This window comes from Papio anubis, chromosome 1 (genome assembly GCF_008728515.1).
Source record: "Papio anubis isolate 15944 chromosome 1, Panubis1.0, whole genome shotgun sequence".
NCBI classification, from domain to species: domain Eukaryota; kingdom Metazoa; phylum Chordata; class Mammalia; order Primates; family Cercopithecidae; genus Papio; species Papio anubis.
In genome coordinates, this window is record NC_044976.1 from 210411857 (window position 1) to 210439314 (window position 27458).

At 38.1% G+C, this 27458-nt stretch overlaps 1 protein-coding gene and 1 pseudogene across 3 annotated transcripts in view; both read right to left on the bottom strand.

The window, feature by feature from the left end:
* Window positions 1-27458, bottom strand: part of RGS7 (regulator of G protein signaling 7) — a 568234-nt gene that overhangs the window by 195797 nt on the left and 344979 nt on the right. For all 3 annotated transcript variants that reach the window (XM_017953401.3, XM_017953404.2, XM_017953406.2), the window contains exon 4: window positions 5536-5586. In XM_017953401.3, coding sequence (XP_017808890.1) covers window positions 5536-5586 — 51 coding nt within the window. The remainder of the gene's footprint in view (window positions 1-5535; window positions 5587-27458) is intronic.
* LOC108583507 lies at window positions 20262-22130 on the bottom strand (annotated as a pseudogene).

Genomic DNA, 27458 nt, shown 5'->3' on the forward strand with positions numbered 1-27458 from the left:
AAACAGGAAATGAGAACAAATAAGCAGGCAAATAATTAGTTACAATTATTATAAAAAGTACAAAAATACCTACAATCGCCAATCAACATTTTCTGCACTATTATGTAACAGATGTGGTAATAACAGCTTTCCACTGTATGTAATGTAATACTTATTAAATCCTCAGGAAAGCACTAAGCAGTAGACATTATTATTATATGCATTTTATAAATGTAGAAAATGCTTAAATAACAAAACAGAAAAAAAAATTTCTTCAACTAGGAAAAGCCTGAATCAACAGACTTAAATCAGTCACCAGATTTGTAAATACATCACAAAATAAACAATGAAATGGCAATGGCCCAATTATATTTTGAATTTCAAGGAAAGAAAAGGCATTACAGGTATCTAGGCAAGTTAAAAAATCAGTTTTAAAAAACCGCATGTGGGCCGGGAGTGGTGGCTCACACCTGTAATCCCAGCACTTTGGGAGATCGAGGCGGGCAGACAACAAGGTCAGAAGTTCAAGACCAGTCTGGTCAATATGGTGAGACCCCGTCTCTGCTAAAAATACAAAACAAACAAACAAACAAAAAAAATTAGCCAGGTGTGGTGGCAGGCACCTGTAGTCCCAGCTACTCGGGAGGCTGAGGCAGAAGAATCGCTTGAACCCAGAAGGCAGAGGTGGCAGTGAGCCGAGATCATGCCACTGCATTCCAGCCTGGGTGACAGAACAAGACTCTGTCACAAACAAACAAACAAACCCAGCACGTGTATATATAGTCATCCTCCCTTCTCTGCAGTTTCACTTTTTGCAGTTTCACCTTCTGTCAACCTCGGTCTGAAAAGATGACAGTATTCTGAGAGAGAGACAGCAAGAGGCCACAATTCACATAATTTTTATTCTAGTATATTGTTATAACTATTTTATTAGTATTGTTAATCTCTTACTCTGCCTTATCTATAAATTAAACTTTATTAAAGATATGTATGTATAGGGAAAAATAGCCTATAGAGGGTTCGGTACTATCTGTAGTTTCAGGTATCCACTGGGATTCTTGGAATATATTTTCCTTGAATAAGGGGAGGCTACTATGTGTGTATGTGTATATACTTATATATATCTATGTAAATCTATATATGTGTGTATATATGTAGTGACATAAGAATAATATTAATATCTTCATATTTTACCAGAATATTAAAAGCATGGATGCAATAAGTCAATAACTATAGGATTTTAAAGAGGAAATTCTATCTCATCTACTTTATATCTAGGTAAGATATCAACATATGTGCAGGCAACAAAACATACTGCCAAATAATTAAAGGGTTTGAACGACTACATATAATCCTAATAAACTGCCGGGAAAAGTACTGTAGTTTCCCAGTAAGTTAGTTAAGATTTCTTTTAAAAAAGATAGTGTAGCAAAGAAATGACATATTAAATTAGCATATATAAATCAATCATTTTCATCTATGTAAACAATAAAAAGTTAGTATATATATATAGGAAGAAAAGACCACGTATAATAATAACACATAATAAAATAACCCAAATAAGCTTAGTAAGAAATGTGCAGAGTCTATATTTTAAAAACTTTGAAGTACTCCTGAAACACCACATAGCAAAATTGAAGACAGGAAAAGATGAGCGTATTCTTGACTAGAAGACTCAACTCTGTAACTGAGCTTGGGATTACAGTAAGGAGTAGGTTTGAGAAGTGGAAAAACCGGGGTTCCATTTTGGTTGTGTTGAGTTTAACCTTTCGGGGGAGAGGCCTTAGGCACTGGAGAAGTGAGTGTGGAGCACTGCAGAGAGGTCAGTGTGAAAGTTATGAATTGGAGCGTTTCAACATATGTCACTTAGCAACAGCGTGTAGATACAGAAAGGAGAGGAACCTAGAAGAGAAACCTGAACCTTCCAACATTTACGGATTAGCTGAGAGTGAAAAGTCACCACAGAAGACTGAGACCAAACCAAATGGCCAGTGAAAAAGAAGGAAGAGTGTGAATGTGATATTCTGGAAGCAAAGGACAATCAACTTGTCCAAGAGGGAATATTCATTCTATATTCCCAGTGCCTGGCCCATGGTAAGAACTCAATAAATATTTGCTAGATGAATGAAAGTCTGAAAGAAGAAATGGAATTTTCCTAGAAAGACGTATTTTGTAAAAATGTACTCACAAAGTAGAAGAAAAACATTTCAGACTAATTCTGTATATGTGTATTACACATACAAGTAAACTAAGAAAAATCCTAAATTTTAACAAAAGGTTCAAATCCATCTGTATTTTAAAATAATAACAAAGTATGACTACAAGTCTAATGGTACCGAAACCTCTGGTAAAATATTCAGCCCAATGTGCCCTGGATTGCTGTAACAGAAATGAGTTATTAAGTGCTCATTGATAAAATACTGAACACTAAGTGTACAAATAATATAGACTCATTGGTCTTAAGTATGGTCCTGAAGATCATTCAACCTTCTCCTCCTGTCTCCAAATGGGCCATCAGAACCTGCTCCCATACCCAGAATTAGTCTCTTCTTCCATCTTGCCACAAAACCCTCTTTCAGCAAATTACTGACTTCTAGAACATCAAACGATCCCTAGAGATCTTCAAATGACCACTTGGCTACCAAACAGCACGCAAGACAGAAACTAGGCATGGGTTTCTTTCTTATTTTTAAAAATCTTCAGGGAGTTTTTGATAGAGTTAAAACTAGACTTAGCATTATAACTACTTAGTCTCCCTTCATGACCAGTTTCAAAAGATATGATTGGTTTCACATAGGCAGCCGTCAAAGTAACTTTCATAATATCAGCTACATTATTAACCACATCAAATTGCAATCAGAATAGCCACCAGATTGATTCATTTTCCATGTGCACAATCTGTTACATATTCAGAACAATCATTAATGTTTCTTAACTCTTCTTGAAAACAGTACAGAGCCTTGGATTTTGTCTAGGATGAATTACTTCATTCAAAAAAAACAAACCAACAAATCAGAAACTAATTTTTCAGCCTGTCATAAATATGACTAAAGAACATGTATGTTCCTTCCTGGATACATTTGGCTTTATCTCTTCATAACACCTTCTAATGAATCTTAAACACTTCCTCAAAGTGTTGAGCAAGCAAATAAAATCAGTTTTCCATACACATTATACCTAAAATGAGATCCTACATGTAAATTATAAACAATGATTGTTTCTTACTAGCTTATGATATCTGTGAAGATGTTTTCTGTTTCTTAGATTTTTACTGAACTACACCTTCAGGTTTGTTTGCTTGTTTTGAGACCGAGTCGTGCTCTGTCGCCCAGGCTGGAGTGCAGTGGTACGATCTTGGCTCACTGCAACATCCACCTCCTGGCTTCAAGTGATTCTTCTGTCTCAGCCTCCCGAGTAACTGGGATTACAGGCACATGCCACCACACCCAACTCATTTTTGTATTTTCAGTAGAGATGGGGTTTCACCATATTGGCCAGGCTGGTCTTGAACTCTTGAGCTCGTGATCCACCCACCTCAGCCTCCCAAACTGCTGGGATTACAGGCGTGAGCCACCACATCCGACCCAGTCTTTACCTTACAGAAATAATAACTCTTTTAAATCTACTTCACCTCTGACCCTTAATAGTCTTTGCCAATCAGTAGTTTCCTGATTAGCCATGACTGTGTCAATCCATTTTTTAGCACTGGGATTATTTGTGTGGTCCTACAGTTTTAAAAAACAGGCATGCCACTGAGGTGAGGCTGAAACGTGAACTTGGTAAGACTGTAGCTTCCTTTCCTATTAATTATCTCCCCTTTTCACCTGGTGATAATATGATGCTGGCAATAGCTGCTTTATCTTTACTTAATTGTTTTAATACCATTTGACCCACAAAAATGAGTATTTTAAAAGCTCATGCAGCACATGAGCTGGGGGTTTACACAGGTCTTTATGGACAGAATTTGAGCTGCATCTTTTGATGGCATTGCTTTATAAAGCTAGTTTAAAATGAGAAAAATTAAAACCTTGCATCTTCATGTACTGTTAATTCTAAACCATTTTAAGGCGATAATCACCAGAGGCAGGAACCAGAGCCATGCAAAGTTCTTCTCTATAGATGGAGGGGTGTGTTACATAGGTTGGCGTATCACTGACCTTTTCTGCAGTCACTGTAATGCCAGCTTTTCATAGCTGTTGTTTTCTGTTTTCTCAGAATCTTCTCTGAACAACATGCATCTTATTTTCCTGCAGTGATGTGAAATGTTTGCCACGTGTGAAAGGTTTTACATATTTTTAAAAAGCCATTAAATGTAGCCGGGCATGGTGGCTCACGCCTGTATTCCCAACACTTTGGGAGGCTGAGGCGGGTGGATCACCTGAGGTCAGGAGTTCGAGACCAGCCTGGCCAACATGGTAAAACCCTGACTCTACTAAAAATACAAAAAAAATTAGCCGGATGTGGTGGCACGCGCCCATAATACCAGCTACTTGGGAGGCTGAGGCAGGAGAATCACTTGAACCTGGGAGGCAGAGGTTGCAGTGAGCCGAGATTGTGCCTTTGCACTCCAGCCTGGGCAACAAGACTGAAACTCCACCTCAAAAAAAAAAAAAAAAAAAAAAAAGTCATTAAATGCTTTGCATATGCAGGAATTTATTCTAGGCAATGCAAAGTATGAATTCATAAAAATTGTTCCCTTACTTTGGAAATTAAGTTTTCTGCTACAGAATAGACATAATGTTCAACACAGTGAACAGGTTCATGACTTAAATAGAGCGTTTTTCTCTCTCTCTCTCACACACACACACATACATCATGTAGGTATGATAAAAAAGTCAGAATTACAAATAAAATACTGATTTCAAACTGCATTTAAAGATGTAGTTGGCCGGGCGCGGTGGCTCAAGCCTGTAATCCCAGCACTTTGGGAGGCCGAGACGGGCGGATCACGAGTTCAGGAGATCAAGACCATCCTGGCTAACACGGTGAAACCCCGTCTCTAAATACAAAAAAAAAATTAGCGAGTGAGTGGTGAAGTCTGTAGTCCCAGCTACTCCGGGAGGCTGAGGCAGGAAGAATAGCTTGAGCAGGGAGGCAGGGCTTGCAGTGAGCTGAGATCCGGCCACTGCACTCAGCCTGAGCAACAGAGCCAGACTCGTCTCAAAAAAAGATGTAGTTAAGGCAAAATTATAAGTTAATGAGACGTATGTGTCTGATAGAGGGAAAGTTCATTAATTCATAATCACTTGCCATAAATTATATGTACAATTATTTTATGGACATGTATACAGCTGATCCAGTCTAACGATCACCAATGACCTGAATCAAATAATATGGCAGAATTAAGGATGTGAAAAATTGTAGAAATATGCTAACTTTTAGTTAAATATGTTTTGACTACCATAAAATTTACATAAATGTTAAAAGCACAGTTCAAACTGAATTACAATTTTTCAGGAGGTTTGCTTGCATGCCATATTAAAATATCCCTGAGGAAACACAATTCTTAAAACCACTAAGAAAAAAGTTCTTGTAATAGGAAAATGATTTATTTACCTGGATCTTCTATAGTTAAGTTCTTTATCAACCATTGAACAATGTCTGAACCTAGAAAAAGAAAAAAGAAAAACACAAACAGATGTGAACATTTTGTTTATCCATATTAACTTCAAGAATTTTGCACCTTTGGTGCTCATATTAGAAGGAACTTTTTCTAATTGTTACAATGACAGGTTAAGGATCTACCCCAGATGGAATGTTGAAAACACACAGTATGAATACTTAGTTGTCCTTCAACAAACCAAGGTGTAAATTAGCAAATTATTAAATATGAAATATTTAAACGTAAATAAAATTTGCTATACTAGTAGAAAGTGATTTGTTTACTAAATAAGTGTTTATTAAGCATCTACTATATTTCAGGTACAAGTCTTAGCACAGCATAACCAGTACTTTATAAGACGGTTCCTGTCTCATTTCTGGGTATACCGACGTCATCCTTGTATCTCCTCTCAAGCCAAACCAAATTTGCTTCTGGTTTTCGAACCCTCCTATGTATTTCAAGCCTCTGTGTCTCCACAGCAGTATTCTCCCTGACTGAAATATCTTCCCACTGTTTTTAAGACACTCAAGTTTCCCTGACATGACAGAACTTGCCTTGTCCCTTCCCCTTGTCCACTGAGTTTACAGAACTGTCCACGAATCCTCATTGGAACCCATGTAGTCTTTTGCTGTCGTGTTGATCACACCATTGCCCCAGCTGTTTATCTGATGAATGTCCCAAAGTAAGAACCTTGAGGCAGGGTGTCATATTCATCTTTGATTATTTGGAGCATAGTAAGTGCTTAACAATGTGTGATGAATACAAAGTATGAATGAATATGTTTCTACTGCACACAGAAGAGACAAGAGAGGGTCTGCAGAAAACATAATGTTTGAGCTAGATTTTGAAGGATATATTTTTATCTATGAATAAGAGAGAAACTGAGTTGCTGGAGGGGCCTATGTAAAAATTAAAAGGTGGAAAAACAGTCAACAGAAATAACTTACTGCACACTGTCTCTATGTAAGTACTGGGAATAATAGAGATTTGAAAGTAATAATGGAGTGCACAGTGTATTCAGCAGGTCTTGAATTCTAGGCTAAATAATTAAATTTTTTTCCCATAAGGAAAGCAGAGAAAGAGACATGCAATATTTTTGAGCAGAAGAATGACATTATCAAAGTAAGTTTAAGGAATATGACTGGCAATATATATGAAACGCCTTGTAGTCAAAAAGAAGGCAAGGCAGTCGACATGTCTACTAGTTGCAATCCAAGAATGAAGGGAAAAGGTCTTAGTTCAGTGACAAATGAACTTCTTAGAAATTACAGACTTGTTTCAGGACTTTATGACTAATTAGGTATAAAGGTTACAAGTTGGAGAGATTAAAAAAGAATTCAAGGTTTCTAGCCCAGAAGGGTGGATGAATAGAATGATGAAAATAAGAGCAGAAATGGGAGATTTAGCAACTGATTTGCTTGAGACACTCATTTGTATTTAAAATTGGTTTTCTGCATAACTCTTTTCTACATAAAATAGGAAAAATATGTATGTGAATTTTTTGCATACATCGTAAACTGTGTTATGCCTGCAAGAATTGAATGAAACTTCAGGGTGAACCAAGATTCCATTTCAGCCTCTCCTGGACACTGGCTAGAGTTGCTGTCTACCCACCTCAGAGATTTGGCAAATTAATTACATTAACATTGGCAAAGTAATTCTAGCTGCTTGAATTAAATCAGTTCAAAATCAATTTAAGAATAAATTTGATTACTAAACTTGACAATAAAGTCCCAAAAGTTATGAGAACATTCATACTCAATGCCAATTTCAGTATGCATGCATTTAAAAAATAACTCCAAGTACTGACTTGAACTTGCGTTCCTTTTACAGCGCCATTGATTTAAATCATTTGGGAAGACAGATTCATCCAGATCCTAAAGGAAGTTTTACTAAAACAGCTCAGAGTGTCGAAAGGAAAGGAGATCATTCTCCAGAAGGCAGTTGACCGCGTCCGGGTGTTGCGTTCTTCCTTATAGTCTAAGTTATCTTAAAGCACGATCTTCCCGTTGAAAAAGAAAAGGAGAACTCAGCTTTTCACATATGTATGTAGTGATCCTTGACCAATGTCGATTCCCACATACACAAATCTTCTGCACAAGCCCCAGGCACTCTGCTCATTTTTCAGAGTTGAGCATCTATTTGTGGAACATATGTGAGCAGCCACTGGAAATTTTCCATTCTTTTGAAGACAGCCAAACATTCATTCCAGGACTATACATATTTTTTATTGTGAAAAATGACTTTAAAAATGCTCTCAAAGACTAAGTTTTTAAAAATATTCTGTTCTGTTATGCTTCTTTCCTTTTCTTTTTTTTCTTTCTTTTTTTTTTTTTTTCTGAGCAGAAAGAAATATAAAGAAGCCTAATTTAAAAGTATGTTTAATTCAGAGAATAGGAAACTTTCTTTCTTAGCCTACTTTTGAGTATTTCTGTCACAAGTGTATTCTCAGTTCAGTGCTGAAGGAGTCAATTTAATTGGACTTGACCAACTGTTAGTGTCACTTAGCAGATGCTGTAGTGGTTTTCTTATTGTGTGATCACCCCAACATATTTATGGCTTTAGGTTGAAACATTATGGATTTTTAAATTGTTAAATTCATACCCAGACTCACCAGGTTAACCTATGCTGCATCTGTAAGAGTAAGACCTCACCTCCTTGAAGAGATAAGTAGAGAGAGAAAGGAGGAAAAAATCCACTATCTTACTGGAACCAGAAGACCGAAAGAGAAACGTGCTCCTATAGAGTCACCTTGAGAAGCATGACTCAAATGTAAAACGGAGCACTGCAGTCCAGAGAAGTGTAGTAGGAATGCCACCTTTACAGCAATTTCCCAGCTTTATATTAAATAAATAAATGGCTGGGTCTGCTAAAGCTTTTCACGTATAATGTGTATGTAGAATATGGTAGCATTCTATTTATCTTGATTTTGGAGCCCTCAGAATAAGCTGTGGAATTTTTTGAAATCACACTTTGACTGTAGCCTATGGAAAGTTTAGCCCTGACCATACTCTTATTTTGAGTTCTTACAGGCAGGTGTCACTTTCAGAGTTGCAGAGCTTTGTACTTCCTCTGCTCAGCAGAAGCAGTAGAGGTTTTGATTATTGTCTAATCTTAGCAGTATATTATTTAAAATGAAAACAAGCAAAAACAAGTAGAATTCTTCCTCATCACACTGCTCATAGTTTTCCACCTGCTGTACTGTTTCTTCCTTCCACGATTTTGCTAATGCTATTCTATCTTCATCTCTTTTTCCTGTGGTGAATCCCAGCTGAGGCCACAAAGTTCCACTCAAACATTATCTACTTCAGGAAGCCTGTTCTGCCCACCCCACCCTATCTTACTAGGGAAAGTGTTTTTTATTTATGTTCTATTAACATCTTTATCATTCTTTTTACTTATCTATGGTTTTATCATCCTGTCTTTACTTTACTCTGTCTTCCTCTTTGCAGTATAAGTCCACTGAAGCCCAGGGGCATGTATTATTCATCTTTGGATCCCAAACACCAGACCAGTGCCTGACATGTAAAAGATGACCAGTAAATGCCAACAAAAGATTGGATGAATAAATAGCAAGACTCCCCTCCCCATATTCTATTTTGAGAGAGTTTAAAAAGAAAGGTATCCCTCATGCAAAGAATATTCTACTGGCGTGTAATTTAAACATCAATATTATTAAACATGATGTTAAATTGATCTTAAACTTCAACATCATTTTCTCACCCATGCCGTGGAACTGAATGGCAAACGAACGTCCTTACCTGTGCCCCCTGCAGAGTGCAAAGGCCTGGACCAGGCTCTGTCCTAAGCCTGTATTACTTCCATTAATGTTCACATCCCCCCCCCTCCACAGACTAGAGTACATCTGCAGCCACAAGTGTCACCTACAGCTATCCACAAACTGAATCTGAATTAGAGGTGCTCAAAAATATTAAGCATTCATGAAAAAAAATTGCAATGTGTTTGTAAACGTTAAGATATGAGGACTTTGTAAGGAAGCAAAATAGAACACATTTGATTTGTGTCCTTTACAAAACTAGTCTTTTCATAACTTTCAGCTAAAGCCATTAGTGAAAACTTTAGTTCTTAATCACCACAGAAGGTGCGCAAGTTATTCCTGAAGCAAAGACACTGACTTTTGCAATGTTTCTCTTTCAGGGAAATGGACAGGCTCTTTGCACTGCCCAAATACTTTTGCTGAAGCCTCAGAACCACATAGACACAGTGCTGACAATATGAATATTTTTAATTTAGTGAATATCATAAATAATCCATAATCCATGATTTTTGATGTTATAACTATTCTTCTTTTTTTTTTTTTCTTTTAAGACAGGGTCTCACTCAGGCTGCAAGGCAGTGCAACAATCAGCTCATCGCAGCCTCAACTTCCTGGGCTCAAGAAATTCCCCCTGCCCCAGCCTCCCAAGTAGCTGGGATTACAGGTGTGAGCCACCATGCCTGGTAATTTTTTATTATTATTATTATTTGACGGATGGGGTCTTGCTATGTTGCCCAGACTTGTCTTGAAATCCTGGCCTCAAGTGATCCTCCTGCTTCAGCCTCCCAAAGCACTGAGATTACATGGCATGAGCCACCATGCTCAGCCAACTATTCTTAGAACCTCTCACTGAATAGAAGACTTTCTATATACTAAAAATCATTTTTCCAACATTATTCTTGGTTCCTTGAAGTAGGCACAATAAATGTTTATTATTATTCAAATAGCATGTAATAAACATCTATTGCGTTTCTGTAGAAGCTGGGCTGAGGATCTGCAGTTTTAGGAACAAGAAAGAAAGAACGTTGAGGGAAGCAAATTATCTGATCTGTCAGTCCCTTGGGAGAAGAAGCGGCATCATACTCATCACGTTTCCACCATTCTCTTCAAAGTGTCTCAACACAGATCATCGTTAAATGTTTACTGAAGGCATGAGTCACTATTTATGGACATATACTCTATACAGAAAAGACTCAAAATGCTGAAACAGTCAGCTCTAATGGTGATTCCATCTAGAATGTTATGACACCCCAGTGTGTCTCTCATTACCATAATTTTAAAAGTTCTGTAGGCAATTATAATTTTAACTTAATTTAATTTAAAGCACTGCAGAATTTCTTTAATTTAAATTAAACACAGTTTAATTTCTTTAATTGCAGAATTTCTGTAATTGAAAACTGCAGAATTTCTGCAGAATTTCAGTTTAATTTAAAACACTGCAGAATTTCTGCTTGAGAAATGATTTGCTTAAAGCTCGCATATTACCCTTTTGTAAAGCTGAATTGATGTACTGAATTTCTCCTCAATCTTTCAAATAAGTCATTGGGAATATCTAAGAATAACATTTTGTTTATTTGAGTACTTGTATCCTGTCCAGAGTCTTAAATATGAGTGCACAGCCACTGTCACATCTGAGGGTTCAACACAGCAACCAGCAACCAAAGGAGCAGGAGAGATGAACTCCAGCCCAGCTACAGACTACGTTCTCTAACTCCTTGATCTAAGAAATCTCAGCAGTGGTGAAAATCTGGGTATCACCAATTAATGCCTATGTCCTGGTTCTGTCTGCCTTTGGCCAAAAGCAGGTACTGAAAAAAGAGGAAAGCAGCCACTGGCTTCCAGGAGCTGGCTGGGCACTCACAGTTATGTCTTGGTGCTTCCCTGGTAAATATGAACAATTTCATGGAAGAACATCAACACTGGACAAGGCTGCTCTAGAACCCTCACGGGTCAAGACAAAAACAAGACCACTCTGTAAACAACAAAATTTAAGTTACACTAAGCATGGGAACATGATCTCAGCCGTAAAATATCAAATTCCATCCCGGATAGCATGAGCGACTGCTGCTTCTTTATCAATCCCATACTTAGTCTTGTCTAATCTGTCCTACTGTAGAAAAAAATGTATTAAGATACCCAATCAGGCAAGCCGCAGTGGCTCACGCCTGTAACCCCAGCACGCTGGGGGGCCAAGGCAGGCGGATCATGAGGTCAGGAGATGGAGACCATCCTGGCCAACATGGTGAAACCCCATCTCTACTTAAAAAAAAAAAAAAAATTAGCTGGGCATGGTGGTGCATGCCTGTAATCCCAGCTACTCAGGAAGCTGAGGGAGGAGAATCAAACCAGGGAGCTCGAGGTTGCAGTGAACCGAGATGGCGCCACTGCACTCCAGCCTGGTGACAGAGCAAGACTCTGTCTCAAAAAAAAAAGGATACCAGATCATAGAATTGTCCCTGCTTCCTGACAGCATCCAATCTAGAGCAAAGGCCCACTTCCTCAGATCCGCTCCATGACTACCGATGCCCAAATCCTATAATAGATTCTTCCTAACATCCTATTACTGAGACACCCCATGGTTCCCGATGGTGTGCATTCTCCCTACCTTCAAGAAAGAATAATTGACTTGTTCAACTACAGGCATGTTCCTGGTGGTTTTCGGCTAGAGGGCATTGACATTTTTTAATTAAAAAATTGCTAATATCTATTAAGATGAATATAACAACAACAACAACAACAAAATTTAAGTTACTTCATCAGGGCATTTTTGGTTATAAAGAGTGATCTTTGACGAAGTATAAAAACATAAACTTATCAAAGAAGGAATTTGCAAAAAGGTACCCAGAACTAAAGGGAAAGGATGTATTTGAGCCTCAAGGACTCATGGAGGCAGAGACTGTCATCCTTGTTCCTTTCTGGACGTCTTCATTTCTCTCTAGGAAACAACATTTGCTATTTTCCATCCATGAAGTGGGTCATGAAGGCTCACAGCTCCGGGGTTAAAATCTCTGCCACTAAAGACAGCAAGTCATTTGCAGCTGAAATCTTGTAGTCCTAATTCCTGATGGAGGATCTCAGCTGCAGGGAGGTACCCATTCGTGTATCAGCCAACTGTGGCAAGAAAAGATGGATCACCGTGCATAAAAATGGTCGTGCTGGCGAGACGTATAGATGGAGGCATTTTCCAGAAATAATGAGTGCTTTGCAGACATGACAATGGGTATAAACTACAGCTTCCTTCCAGTTTGTAAAGCTTTTATGCTTCCATCAGAAAAACACAGAAAAGAGAGGAAAAGTGGAATTCAAAAGCAAAATGTCAAATTTTGAATGAAATGAATATGCTATTTCTGCCTTGCTATGAATATAAATGGGTTTTGTTCTATGAACTTATTATAGTCCTGTAAAGCAGAGTAGGAATACATTGTTTTTGTGTATGTGAATGAAACCACACTTTATGTGCACTAAAATAGCTATTCAAAGAAACATCGTGATGTGTATATGATTGTGTATTTTTATGAGTGTGTATCTTTTTATGCAAATAATTCACTTTCTAAAATGAATAACATGTCATTGAGTATTGTTACTTCTGGATTTTTATACATCAGGTATATTTAGAGAAAATTATTCAGTTTTCATAGAATTAAAAAGTTAACTTCTGCTCACAGTTTGAAACTGGATAAAACTTATGATATAAAGTCCTTCTTCCAATATTCCATAGCTAATAACACCTATGAAATCTCAAAGGTCAATGGAAACAAAATAATCAAAACAGATATGTTTCCTTTCAGTAAATCTGAGATACATTTGAAGCATTTGCCTACCAGACTTTAAAAATGTTGTTTAGCAGTCATTTAAATGCATTTGCAGATGTCATGGTAAAAAGCAAATTATCTGGTTGATTACATTTTCTTTCTAGGTTGCGGCTCTTCAGAGTTCTATGCCCCTTGCCCTAAGAGCAGAGTCACAGAAAATGTTGGGTTTTGTTGATATAACCTGAATCTTCAAATCAATAGGATAGAAGCCTGATATTCATTGTAATTACTACTTGTGTGTTCTAAGGATAGGAAAAGTAAAAATATATTTCCCTACCCTCTGGCAAGGTGCAATGAAAACAAATCAGAGTTCTGAGATACAGCTCCTTGGCTGTTCCTTGAGCAGATATTTCATCAAGATCATGCGTATTTAACTAGATTTTTAATCTTTGTTGTGTAAGTTCCAGAAATCATAAAAATACCTCTTCAGATGCAAAGCAGGCATTTTGTCTCTCTTCAAAGCCTAAGAAGCTTTAAACATAGGCAGCAAAAACAGCAAGGCAGCAAAGATGACAATAATGAGGGGATAAAAGGCAATGGAGACCACCCTCAGGATTATTTCCTCCCCTCTACTGGAGCTCGGGAGGATTCCTTATCAACCAGAGACACTTTTCCCAAATCGCATTCAGAGAAACATCACGTCTGCCTCTTGTGTGGGATGGTGACAGCAAGTGTGGGAAATGCGGAGTTAAGAGAAGGAAGGAAAATAGAGTTCCTTGATGTGCAGCCTTTATTTTGATAAAGAATGTTGTAGAAAAATCAAGAGAAACTAAGTCCGCAGTGTTTCCTTAGGATGAGGATATTGGATCCCTTTTTAAAGACCATTTTATATTTTTATGTTTTAGTGCTAAGGTTCTTTAGACTCAAAGAAAATAAAATAAGTAATAAGTGTGTGAAATGTTCAGGTATAACTATGAATTTTGTGTCAGCTAATATATTGGAACACATTAAAAGAGAAGTATTTATTAATCGATTAATCAATTCCATATGCTAGCTGGTAGGCATAAAGAAAAGCCTAGGATCATTCTTGCCTTCAACACATATTTTTTTTCAGCTACACACAGGCCATGTCTAACTGTCTAACTGCCCCTATGAAGGACATATGAGATAAAGAAAATGTTTATTGATGGATAAATAAAAAACTTGCTCTAGACCTCATCAGTCTAGTCCAGATACAGTTGCTGTACGTTGACAGGTAGAGATAATACTTCTTATTCTGTATTAGCAGAGAGTACCAGCATTGGTCAAGAGGTGGATGAGGCAGAAGGTCCAAGTAGATCAAAGAGGATTCCAATTCAGGAAATTTCCCAATTCATTAAAGATTGACAAAATGAATGCACTTATGCATAGTCAAAACTACAGCTCAGGCCGGACACACTGGCTCATGCCTGTAATCCCAGCAGTTTGGGAGGCCGAGATGGGTGGATCATGAGGTCAGGAGTTCAAGACCAGTGTGGCCTAGATGCTGAAACCTCGTCTCTACTAAAAACACACAAAAAAATTAGCCGGGCATAGTGGCGGGCACCTGTAGTCCCAGCTACTGGGGAAGTTGAGGCAGGAGAATCGCTTGAACCTGGGAGGCAGAGGTTGCAGTGAGCCGAGATTGCACCACTGCACTCCAACCTGGGCGACAGAGCAAGACTCCATCTCAAAAAACAAAAACAAAAACAAAAACAAAAACTACAGCTAAGTCCAAGTGCTTTTGTGCCAATCCTAATTATTTTGGCACTGAACATGCTCTATATGGTGCTACATATAGACCTAGGCCCGGATTCAAGAGTGAATCTTTTTTAACCTAACCCTGAATATTTCCTGTTGTGACAAAATATTGAAAATACCAATTAATGATGCCATTTTGGGGTTCTATTTAAAATGTTTTCTATTATTGAAGATGTAATTTCAATACCACGAGGTATTGAATGATCACGAGGTCACGAGTTCAAGACCAGCCTGGCCAAGATGCTAAAACCTTGTCTCTACTAAAAATACAAAAAAAAAAAAAAAATTAGCCGGGCATGGTGGCGTGCACCTGTAGGCCCAGCTACTCAGGAGGCTAAGGCAAGAGAATTGCTTGAACCCAGAGGCAGAGGTTGCAGTGAGTCAAGACTGCACGACTGCATTCCAGCCTGGGTGAAAGAATGAAGCTCCATCTCAAAAAATAAAATGAAATTAAAAAAAAGAAAGAAAGAGGGAGAGAGAGAGAGAAAGAAGGAAAGAAAGAGAGAGGGAAGGAAGGAAGGAAGGAAGGAAGGAAGGAAGGAAGGAAGGAAGGAAGAAAGGAAGGGAGGGAGGGAGGGAGGGAGGGAGGAAGGAAGGGAGGAAGGGAGGGAGGAAGGAAGGGAGGAAGGGAGGGAGGGAGGGAAGGAAAGAAGGAAGGAAGAAAGGAAAGGAAAGGAAAGTAAAGGAAAGGAAAGGAAGAAAGGAAGAAAGGAGGAAAGAAAGAGAAAGAAAGAAAGAAAGAGAAAGGAAAGAAAGAAGGAAGGCAGGAAGGAAGGAAGGAAGGAAGGAAGGAAGGAAGGAAGGAAGGAAGGAAGGAAGGCAGGCAGGCAAACTATTTTCCAGAGGGCCTGAGCCATTTTACATTCCTACCAGCGATATAGGAGTGATTCAGTTTCTTCCCATCGTTGCTAACATTAGTGTTACTATTTTTTAGTTTAACCATTCTGATAGTATGTGTTGATTTTCATTTGTGTCTGCCTGGTGGCTAATGGTATTGAACGTGTTTTCAAATGCTTTTTTGGTGTAGGTACATCCTTTTCTGTGAAACATCTCTTCATGTCTTTTGATCATTTTCTAATTAATTTTTTTTTGCTGTTGTTTTTTCAGAGTTCTTTTTATATTCTACATACTAGTCCTCTCTTGGATATGTGGTTTACAGATATTTTCTTTCACTCTGTAGCTTGCTGTTTCACTCTCTTAACAAGGTCTTTTTCAGAAAAAAAAAGTTCCTAATTTTGATGAGGTCCAATTTATCAACTTTTTATAGATTATAGTATTAAATCTAAGAACCCTTTGCCTAGACCAAGATATCCAATAATTTCTCCTACTATTTTCCTAAAATTTTTTTTGTTTTAATTTTCCGTTTTGTATTAGCGTTTGTATAAGTTGTGAGACTTAGGTCGAACTTCCTTTTCGCCCATGAATGTCCAATAGCTCTAGCACCATTTCTTGACAAAGCTATCTTTTTTCAGTTGAATTGCTTTTCCATCTTTGTCAAAAATCCATTGTGTCTATTTGTGTGGATCTATTTCTGGATTCTCTATTCTGCTTTATTGATCTACATGTCTATTCTTCTACCAATACCATTCAGTTCTGTTTACCGCAGTTATAGAATGTCTTGAATATAAAATATAAACATATAACAAATTCCTCCTACATTATTTTTCTTTCAAAATTGTTTTACCTGTTCTATTTCATTTGCTTTCCTTATAAATTGTAGAATTATCTTGTCTATATCTATAAAAAAGTCTTGCTGGGGTTTTGAAAGGAATCTCATTAAACTTGTGTATCAATTTGGGGAGAATTGGCTTTTATACAAGGTTATTTTTCATGGATTGAAAGTATGTCTCTCCATTTATTTACATCTTCTTTTATTTCTTTACCAGCATTTTGCAGTTCTCAGCATACAAGTCCCAAACAAACTTTATTTGATTAACATCTATTTAATTTTTTAGCAATTTTAAATGGTATTGTGTTTTTGATTTCAGCATCCACATGTTCATTGTTAGTACATAAAAATGTAATTTACTTTTGTATATTTATTGCATATCCTGTAATCTTTCTGGACTCGATTCTTAGTTCTAGAAGGTTTTTTTTTTTTTGCAGATATTTCAGGATTTAACAGGTCAATATAATATCATCTACAAAGAGGGGAAGCTTTTAATTTCTTCCTTTCTGATCTGTGCATCTACTTCCTTTCCTTGCTTTATTGCCCTGACTAGAAATTTCAACATTATGTTAAATAAATCTTCGCCTTGTTCTCAATTTTAGAGGAAAACATTCAGTCTTTTATAACTACATATAAAGTAAACTTATTACTATTATTATTTGAGACTGTGTCTCCCTCTACTGTCCTGTTTAGAGTACAGCAGTGCCATCATGGCTCACTGCGACCTCGGTCTCCTGGGCCTGAGCAGTCCTCCCACCTTAGCCTCCCAAGTAGCTGGGACTAAAGGTGTGCGCCAGCATGCTTGGTTAATTTTTTTAACTTTTGTAGAAATAGTGTCTGACTATGTTGTCCAGCCGATGATCTCAAACTCCTGGTCTCTAAGTGATCCTCGCACCTCAGCCTCCCAAAGTGCTGAGATTAAAGGCATGAACCACGTGGCACCTGGTCTGAAGTTTTTTGTAGATGTTCTTTATCAAGTTGAGGAATTTCTCTTCCATTCCTGTTTTTTGAAAGTTTTTATTATGAATAAGTTTTGAATTTTGTCTACTAGCTTTTCTATATTGGCTAATATGATCATGTGATTTTTCTATTTTATCCCGTTAATTTGCTGGATTACAGAGTTAATTTTTGAATATTTCACCAGCCTGTATCTCTGAAATAAACCCACTTGGTTATGGTGTATAATTATTTTTATACGTTGCTAAATTCTATTTGTGACATTTTGCTAAGGAGTTTTACATCTTAATGAGGGATATTGGTCTGTTGTGTTCTTTTCCCTACTTTATTTTCCTAGTTTTGATATCAGGGTAATAATAGCTTCATAAAATGAATTGAGAGATATTCTCTCCTCTTCTGTTTTCTGGAAACGACTGTATAATTGAATTTTTTAAAAGACTGGTAGACTTTTCCAGTGAAACCATGAACCTGGAGATTCCTTTTTAGAGATTTCTAAATTACGAATTTAATTTTCTTAATAGTCATTGGGCTATTCAAATTATTCATTTCACACAGGGTGAGTTGGAATAGTTTGTGGTTTTTGAGACACTGATCAGTTTGGTGTAAGATGTCAAATTATGTGTGTAAGTTTATGGTATTCTTGTATCCTTTAGATGTCTGCAGGTTTTGTAGACATTTCCCCTGCTTCATTCCCAAAAATGGCAATTTGTGTCTTTTCCTTTTTTTTTTTTTTTTGGTCTGTCTTGTTACAGAATTGTCAATTTATCAATTTTTATAAAGAAACAGCTCTTTGTTTCATTGGTTTTTAAATTACTCAAATGTTTCAATTCCATTGATTTATGCTCGTTATCTTTATTATTTCCTTACTCTTGCTTGCTTTGGGTTTATTTTGCTCTTCTATGTTCTAGAGTCTGGAGTTTAGATGATTGATTTGGAAATTTTCATCTTTTCTAATGTATACATTTGTGTTATAAATATTTCTCTCAACCCTGCTTAAGCAGTGTCCCACAAATTGACAAGTTACATTTTGTTTTTATTCTGTTTATTTTTTTTTTATTTTCCAGAGGATTCTTCAATGATTTTAAAGTGTGTTGTTTAATTTCCAAATGTTTGGAGATTTTCCTTTTAGCTTTTTGTTACTGATTTCTAATTTGATTCCATTATGATCAGAGAACATACTTGGTATAATTTCTATTTTTTGAAACTTATTATGATGTGTTTAATGGCCCAAAATATGGTCTTAGTGAATGTTTCACATGAACTTGAGACCATGAAAGGCAAAACAGACCAAGCTTTTTGCTGTTAGTTGGAATATCCTGTAATCAGGTCAAGTTGATTGATTGTGTTGTTCAGGTCATCTACATCCTTATTGATTTTTCTGCCTGCTTGATCTATCGATATATCAATTACTGATAGAGGAGTGTTAAAGTCTCAACTCTAATAATGGAAGAGTCTAGTTCTTCTTTCGGTTCTATCCATTTGCCTCAGGCATTTTGAATCTCTCTTGTTAGATACATACACATTTAAGTTTGCTACGTCTTCTTGGAAAAATGAGCTCCTCATTATTATCTAATGACCCCCTTTATTGCTTCTACTTTTCCTTGTGGTGAAGTCTGCTTCATATAAAATTAATATACCTGTTCTAGATTTCCTTTAATCAATTTTGAACAACACTTTTTTTTCTATTCTTTTACTTGTTGTATTTGATGCAAGTTTCTTGGGGATAGCATGTCGTTGAGCCATGATTTTTATCCACTCTGCTGGCTTCTGTCTTTTAAATAGTATATTTAAAGTAATTACTTATATTTAATGTAGTTACCTACATGTGATGGTATATTTAATGTAACACAGCTTAAGTATGCCACTTTATTTTTGGTGGGTTTTTTTTTCTTGTTTCTGCCTTCCAGTGGATTGCATTAATATTTTTTAAAAATCCATTTCAATTTTCTAAGGTTTTTTTTGTTTTTTTTTTACAGTCTTGCTTTGTCACCCAGGCTGGAATGCATCGGCATGAAAATGGTTCACTGCAGCCTCAGCCTCCCGGGCTTAAGTGATCCTCCCAGCTCAGCCTCCTGAGGAGGGAACACAGATACATGCTACTATGCCCGACTAATGTTTTTATTATTATTATTATTATTATTATTTGTAGAGACAGGGTCTTCTTATGTTGCCCAGGCTGGTCTCAAACTCCTGGGCTCAAGTGATTTTCCTATTTCAGCCTCCCCAAGTGTGAAGTATGATTACAGGTGTGAGCCACCACACCTAGCTCTAAATATTTTTGAATGCATTATTTTGTAGCTGTTTTTAGTTGATAATAAAATTATATTCACACAACTTCTTACAGCCTCCTGGTGTAATCACCTTACCAATCTGAGTAAAGTGAAGTCTGGAGCCCTATGTCTCCTCCTGTTCCTTTACTCTCTCCAGTTTGTAATATTTTTTAGTTAATTCCTCTATGTACATTTAGAGTCACATCAGACGTTGCTACACTTTTTCTTCAACAATCAAAACAATCAGAAACAAATTCAGAAGGCTGGGTGCAGCGGCTCACACCTGTCATCTCAGCACTTTGGGAGGCCGAGGTGGGCACATCATTTGAGGTCAGGAGTTTGAGACCAGCCTGACCAACATGGGGAAACCCCATCTCTACTAAAAATACAAAAATTAGTCAAGAAGTGGGCACATGCCTGTAATCCCAGCTACTCGGGAGGCTGAGGCAGGAGAATCACTTGAATCCAGGAGACAGAGGTTGCAGTGAGTGGAGATCGTGCCACTGCACTCCAGCCTGGGCAACAGAGCAAGACTTTGTCTTAGGGGGGAAAAGAAAAAATTCAGAAAATCAAGAGAAGACAAGTCTATTGTATTTCTTACATGTTTGTTTACCACGTTTTGTTCTATTCTGATATTCCAAGGTTCCTTTTCTTATCGTTTCCCTTTTATTTAGAAAATTCCTTTTAGTCATTGAGTTCATCAGCTGGTGACAAATTCTCTTAGTTTTCCTTCATCTGAGAATGTTTTGATTTCCCCGTTATGCCTCAGGAAAATGTTTGCTGGGCAGAGGATTATGGATTGACAATTCTTTCTTTCAGCAGGAAAGGGAAAATTGTGTGGCACTTTCTTCTGGTATCCACGGTTTCTCATGAGAAGTCTGCTGTGGTTGAATCATTTTTCTCTTCTAGTTAAGGTGTCATTTTTCCCTGACTGCTTTCAAGATGTTTGTTTTGTGGTTGTCGGCAGTTTTCAGATGTTTATTAAGTGGCTTGGTATGCATCTCGTTGGGTTTATTTATCCTGTTTGGGCTTCTCTCAGCTTCTTCAACTGAAGGTTTATGTCTTTGCTATGCTTGTGATGTTTTTAAGCCATCATTTCTTCAAGTACTTTTTTTTTTTTTTTAAGTTCAGCTTTCTATTGAACACATTATAAAAGAGGTTTGGTCAAAAAGACCAAAGCCCATGTCATCATCAGACTTCTCGGATTCTTCTTTCTTGGCTTCCACTTTCTTCTCCTCAGCTGGAGCAGCAGCAGCGGAGCGGGCAGAAGCCCCTGTTGGTGCAGAGCCAGCTGCTGGAGCAGGACCACCGGCCCCTACATTGCAGAGGAGGCTCCCAATGTTGACGTTGGCCAGGCCTTTGCAAACAAGCCAGGCCAAAAAGGTTCGACATTTACGCCGGCTGCTTTAATGAGGGCATTGATCTTCTCTGTGACGGTCACCTCATCGTCGTGCGGAATGAGGGCCAGGTAGATGCAGGTGAGCTGGGAGACGGAAGCCATGGTGCGGGCGAGTGTGGGGCTGGCGCTGCCGGATGCGGATGGACCGAGCACCTTGGCGGCAGCTAGGAAAGGTTCTTCAAGCACTTTTTTAGTCCCCATTATTTTTTTCCTATCCTTTCATACCTCCAGTGACACCAATGTTAGATCTTTTGTTAAACCCACAAAAGATCTCCATCCCAGAGGCCGTGTTCCTTTTCGCCAGTCTGTTGTCTCTCTGCTGTTCAGATGAGGTAATTTCTGTTGTTCTAGCTTCTGTTTCACTGATTTAGTGGTTTCTTCCGTCTTATCGATTTTGTCATTGAGCCCATCCACTGAGTTTTTCTTTTTGTTTTGTCCTTTTCAGTCCTAAAGTTTCCATTTTTTTTATATCTTCTATTTCTTTGCTGAGAATTTCAATTTATATCCTGAGGCCTTCTAGTTTTTAATATACTTAAAGCATATTACTATTATTATAAAATAATTTTTATCATACATCAGGGGTGTCCAATCTTTTTTGGCTTCCCTGGCCACCCTGGAAGAAGAATTACACACAAAATATACTAACACTAATGATAGCTGATGAGATTTTTAAGAATCACACAAAAAGTTACGAACTGCTTTTGGGCCATATTCAAAGACGTCCTGGGCCGCAAGCTGGACACGTTTGTCATGGATACTTAAAAATCTTTGTAAACTAATCTATTATCTCTGCCATCTCAATCTTGACAACTATTGATATATATATTTTTTCCATTTAGTTTGAGGTCTTCCTGGTTCTTGGCATGATGAGTATTTGTTGTTGTTAATACAGCGTCTCACTCTGTCACCCAGGCTGGAGTGCAGTGGTGTGATCTTGTCTCACTGCAACCTCTACCTCCCAGGCCCAAATGATTCTCGTGTCTCAGCCTGCCAAGTAGCTGGGACTACAAGCATGTGCCACCACGCTCGGCTAATTTTTTTTTTTTTTTTTTTTCAGTAGACACGGGGTTTCGCCACGTCGGCCAGGCTGTTCTCAAACTCTTGGCCTCAAACAATACACCCACCTTGGCCTCCCAAAGTGCTGGGACTACAGGCGTGAGCCACTGAGCCTGGACTGATGAATATTTTTTAAAATTGAAAGCTGGACATCTTTGTATTTTGTTATGTGATTCTGGATTTAATTTAAACCTCTGTTGTAGTTGGCTTTTGATGAACCCACTCCTCCACAAGAGGGAAATGCTGTTCCATGACCACCCAGTGAGGGTAGAAATTTGACACTGCAGCGGGGGTGGCCTGGTCACCACTGCTTGATGGCAGAAGTCTTGATACTCCCTTAGGCTTCCTCTGACAGCACTCCAGGGTGGAGAAGTGGGGTGTTATTACCACCAGGTTGCTGTGGGATATCCAGTCTCCTCACGTGATCTTTACTGGACTGTGGATGGGGGAAAGGAGGTCTCGTTCCTGACAAGAAGCAGAGCAGTGGTGACTAGGGATGGGGTGGGGTGAGGGAAAATGAAGAAAAATGGGTTTCAGAAAGGCACAAGGAAACTTTTGGGGAGAATAAAAATTTCTACTATTTTGATTATGGCTATGGTTTTAGGGATATACTCTTGTGTCAAAATGCATCAAAATTTTATACTTCACAGCTATCCAAGTTAGTGTGTATTAATTATCCCTTAATAGGTATAAAGCTCAAAACATCTGAAAACAAACAAAGAAGGAAATATGTTAAGTCTCCTTATTCATGTCTTTAATGTGAATTAGGTTGTAAGATGGAAAGACTTTCTTTTTTTCAACACTGAACGGTCCAGAACTGTATTGTTCCATATATTAGGCACTAGCCACATGTAGCTAATTAGTTCCTCATTTATTTCTTTTCTTTTTTAATTTTTATACAGAGTCTCCCTCTGTCACCCAGGCTGGAGTTTAGTGACGTGATCTCAGCTCACTGCAAACCTCTGCCTCTTGGGTTTAAGTGATTCTCATGCTTCAGCCTCCCGATTAGCTGGGATTACAGGTGTGTGCCACCACACCCAGCTAATTTTTGTTTTTTTTTTTTTTTTTTTTTTTTTTTAGTAGAAACGTGGTTTCACTATGTTGGCCAGGCTGGTCTTGAACTCCTGACCTCAGGTGATCCACCTGCCTCAACCTTCCAAAGTGTTGGGTTTACAGGCAAGAGCCACTGCGCCTGGCTAGTTCCTCATTTTCACTAGCTACACTTCAAGTGCTCATTACCCACATATGGCTAGTGACCACCTTATTGGACACTGCAGATACAGAACTCTTATATCATTAAGAAACTCTTGGATGGCATTGGTTCAGATATTACAATATTATGGGAATAATTATCTGGATATGTGTGTGTGTGTGCATGTGTGTTTGTGTTTTCACAGGCTAATTTTCACTTTTTCAAAATGAAATTATGAATGTGAAAGTGAATAGTACAGAATCTAACACAATATAGTCATACAGCAACAAAAAAAATGTTAGCATCTCTTCCATCAAGTTGGGAAAATCTTTTATTTGAAATAAGAGTAAGAAGTCAATTGAGAGAATTCCAAAAGGTGCCCCAAAGCAAAAACAAAAGATTAAGGTTTAAATGAACTGTACAGTATAAAAAAGGAAACAATTTTAAAAGTAAAATAGTAAGGATAAATAGTAAAATACTAAGGCTTTCTAATTAAGATACAACACCTAGCAGCCATAAAACAGATGGCTGATAAATATGAATTCACGTAAATTAAAAAATTTCTATACAGAAAAAAAGAAAGGCACTATAAACAAAATAAAAATAAATAAATGACTGGTGCACCCAGACAACAAAACATCATTACGTGCCAAAAAGAAATGAACTACCAAGCCATGAGGAGTCACGGCAGAACTTTAAGTGCATATTACTAAGTGAAAGAACTCAACCTGAAAAGGCCGCACACTGTACAACTCCAACAATGCAACTTTCTGGAAAAGGCAAAACTATGGAGACAGTAAAAAAGATCACTGGTTGCCAGGGGTGGAAGAGATGAACAGGTAGAGCACAGAGGATTGTTAGGGCACTGAAACACCTCTATATGATATTCCAGGAGTGGATTCTCGGCATTATAACCCATAGAATGCACAACACCAACAATAAGCCCTAATGTATACTATGGACCCTGTGTGATAATGATGTGTCAGTGTAGGCTCACTGAACTGTAACAAATGTACTACTCTGGTTGGGAGGTGTTGCTAATGGAAGAGACGGAGGTATGTGGGAGGAAGAGGTATACAGGAAATCTCTACCTTTCTTTCATTTTCCTCTGAACCTAAAACTGCTCTGAAAAGCATAGTCTTAAAAAAATAGGCCGGGCGGGGTGGCTCATGCCTGTAATGCCAGCACTTTGGGAGGCCTGGCGGGTGGATCACCTGAGGTCAGGAGTTCGAGACCAGCCTGACCAAGATGGTGAAACCCTGTCTCTACTAAAAATGCAAAAAAAATTAGCCGAGCTTGGTGGTGCATGCCTATAATCCCAGCTACTTGGGAGGCTGAGGCACGGGAATCGCTTGAACCCAGGAGGCGGAGGTTGCACTGAGCCGAAATTGAGCCATTGCACTCTACCCTGGGCAACAAGAGTGAAACTCCATCTCAAAAAAAAAAAAAAAAAAGTACTACACTGCGAAGACATTTTTGCAATCAACTGCAAATGGAAAGCGTATTCTTTCATCTTGTCTCCCCAGTACTCATCATTTTGCTGTTACATTTTATATTTATTGACATTAGATTTTATGTATATTTGTTTTAATTGCCCACTTAGACACAGTTCATGAAAGCAGTGATTTCATTTGTCTTGCTTATGGCTGTATCTTCAGTGCCTAAAGTAGTGCTTGGCATATGATAAGTATTCAATAAATGGTTGGTGAATGAATGGATGAACATAAAGGAAAAACTTTGAGAAATTGACAAAGAGACCAGCAAAGCAGGCAGAAATGTAAACAGGATGTTCATGTTAAAGTTAAATACAAATGATTCATATTAAATGATGAATAATCTCATTCATACTTCAATAAATTCTAATTAAAACATATGAATACAAGTTTTCACTCAATACATTGATAACATGAAAACAAACATTTTGTAACATACCACTCTGAAGAAGAGATAGGGAACAAGAGCTTTCATACACTTGTTAGTTTCTTTGCAGGATAATTTTATAATATTTATAAATTTATGGTTATCACTTACATTATAACTGAGCCCATGCACTATTTAAAACATTTGCCCTATTGGTATACTCATAAATACATGTGCACAAAGATATATACTCACACACATACACAAAGACACTTATTTTGTCATTGCTTATAATGACAACAAAAAAAAGTGCTGTGCCAATACAATGGATATCATGATATTCTGGTGATGTGAGCACTTCCCTAAGTGCCAACCTTACTATTAGAAGAGGACTTGGATGGAAGGATAATGGAATTCCATAAAGTGTTTTATCTTAACTAAGGATTTTGAGTTTGCATCAAAACCTAATTACTGTAAAAAGCATCATGACCCATTTCCAAACCTTCAGGAAGGGGCCCTCCCACTCCTGTATCTGCCTCCAGCAAAGCACTACTGGGATCCACTCACCTGATTATTTATTTATTTATTTTTTGAGATGGAGTCTCGCTCTGTCGCCAGGCTGGAGTGCAGTGGTACAATCTCAGCTCACTGCAACCTCCGCCTCCTGGGTTCAGGTCTCCTGCCTCAGTCTCCCAAGTAGCTGGAATTACAGGCATGTGCCACCACGCCCAGCTAATTTTGTATTTTTAGTAGAGACAGCGTTTCATCATGTTGGTCAGGCTGGTCTCGGCTTCCCAAAGTGCTAGGATTACAGGCGTGAGCCACCGGGCCCGGCCACTCCCCTGATTATTAAACCAGATTCATTTGGTTTAATAATCTGCTGGGCACTGCGAGGGAATAACATAACAGAAGCATCATTTCTACCCAGAAGGATTTCACCGCCTACTAAGGCAAGCTGTATATAGAGGAGAAAGTTAAACCATTCTGACTCCTGCCTTTAATCCAAGACTAGGGCATGAAATCCTGAAGAATTTACATAATGCTTAGATCTCCATTATAAACTTGCAGTTGCCATCCCCAGCCTCTCTTACTGCTGCTTAGTCATTCCTTTTCCACCAATTTGTTCTCTCCTTTTGTTCATTCCACAGTAATGCGTATACATTGAGTAATAATGGGGGTACTGGCACTGTGGAGAGACATGGTAAAAAGAATGGAGGGGTCACCCCTAAGAAACCTATTTGAACAGTATCTGAAGCAATGAAACAGATAAATAGAGCATGTAGGCATGAAGGAAAAGCTTCTCTTTTGCCCTCTGAAGGTTCATTGAAACTCATTGACAAGAGGCAGATTAATGAGAGAAAAAGCCTACAAACTTAATGTGTATATGGAAGCCTTCCGGATGAAGACTCAAAGATATAGGGAAAATTGTCCATTTTTATGCTTCGATTCAACAAAGTCTGGAATATGACTGGACAAAAAGGGTATGATCTAATGCTACTAGACTGAGTGGGGAAGCCCGACAATGCCTGTCCCTCTAGATTCTTCTTGGCCTCTCTGAGCATCATTCCTTTTTCTGGGTATGGGGCCGGGCTTTCTCTGGACTGGGGGTCTTATGACCTACAGTCCAACAAGGTAGGTCAGATAATTCCTTTGTGACCAGTTTTATGGCTGGCTTTGAGGAGAAGGGGTTCTGATTTCCATGACTTGCCTTGGGGCAGAGGGATTCTAGTCTCTGGGGAGAATGGAACAGGTCAGGAGAAGGTCAGAGAAAAAGTTTGCTTCTGAGGCTGCTTCAGGGTATTGCATTCTTAGTTCCAACAATTTCAATGGGATAAGTGCTAGGGCAGACTTAAGAACAGCCCCTTCCAGGCTCACATACATGAGGTGCCCAACACAGACTGAGAGAGAAGGAAAGAGAGGAAACACTCAGCAACTTGAGTTTATGTTCAGCTTCCTCCCCCATTCTTTACGGTGACTGTTCCAATCTTTCACCATGGTTCAAATTTCGCAATCATTTCTATGAAGTTGCTCAAAACAAAAGCAATCTACAGAAGTTTAATTTCACTAAAATTTATAGCCCTATTTGACAGAGGGATAATTTATATATACAGGTTTGCACAGATTATATGCACAGAATTTTAGTCTAACACTTGCAAAGTTCTGAC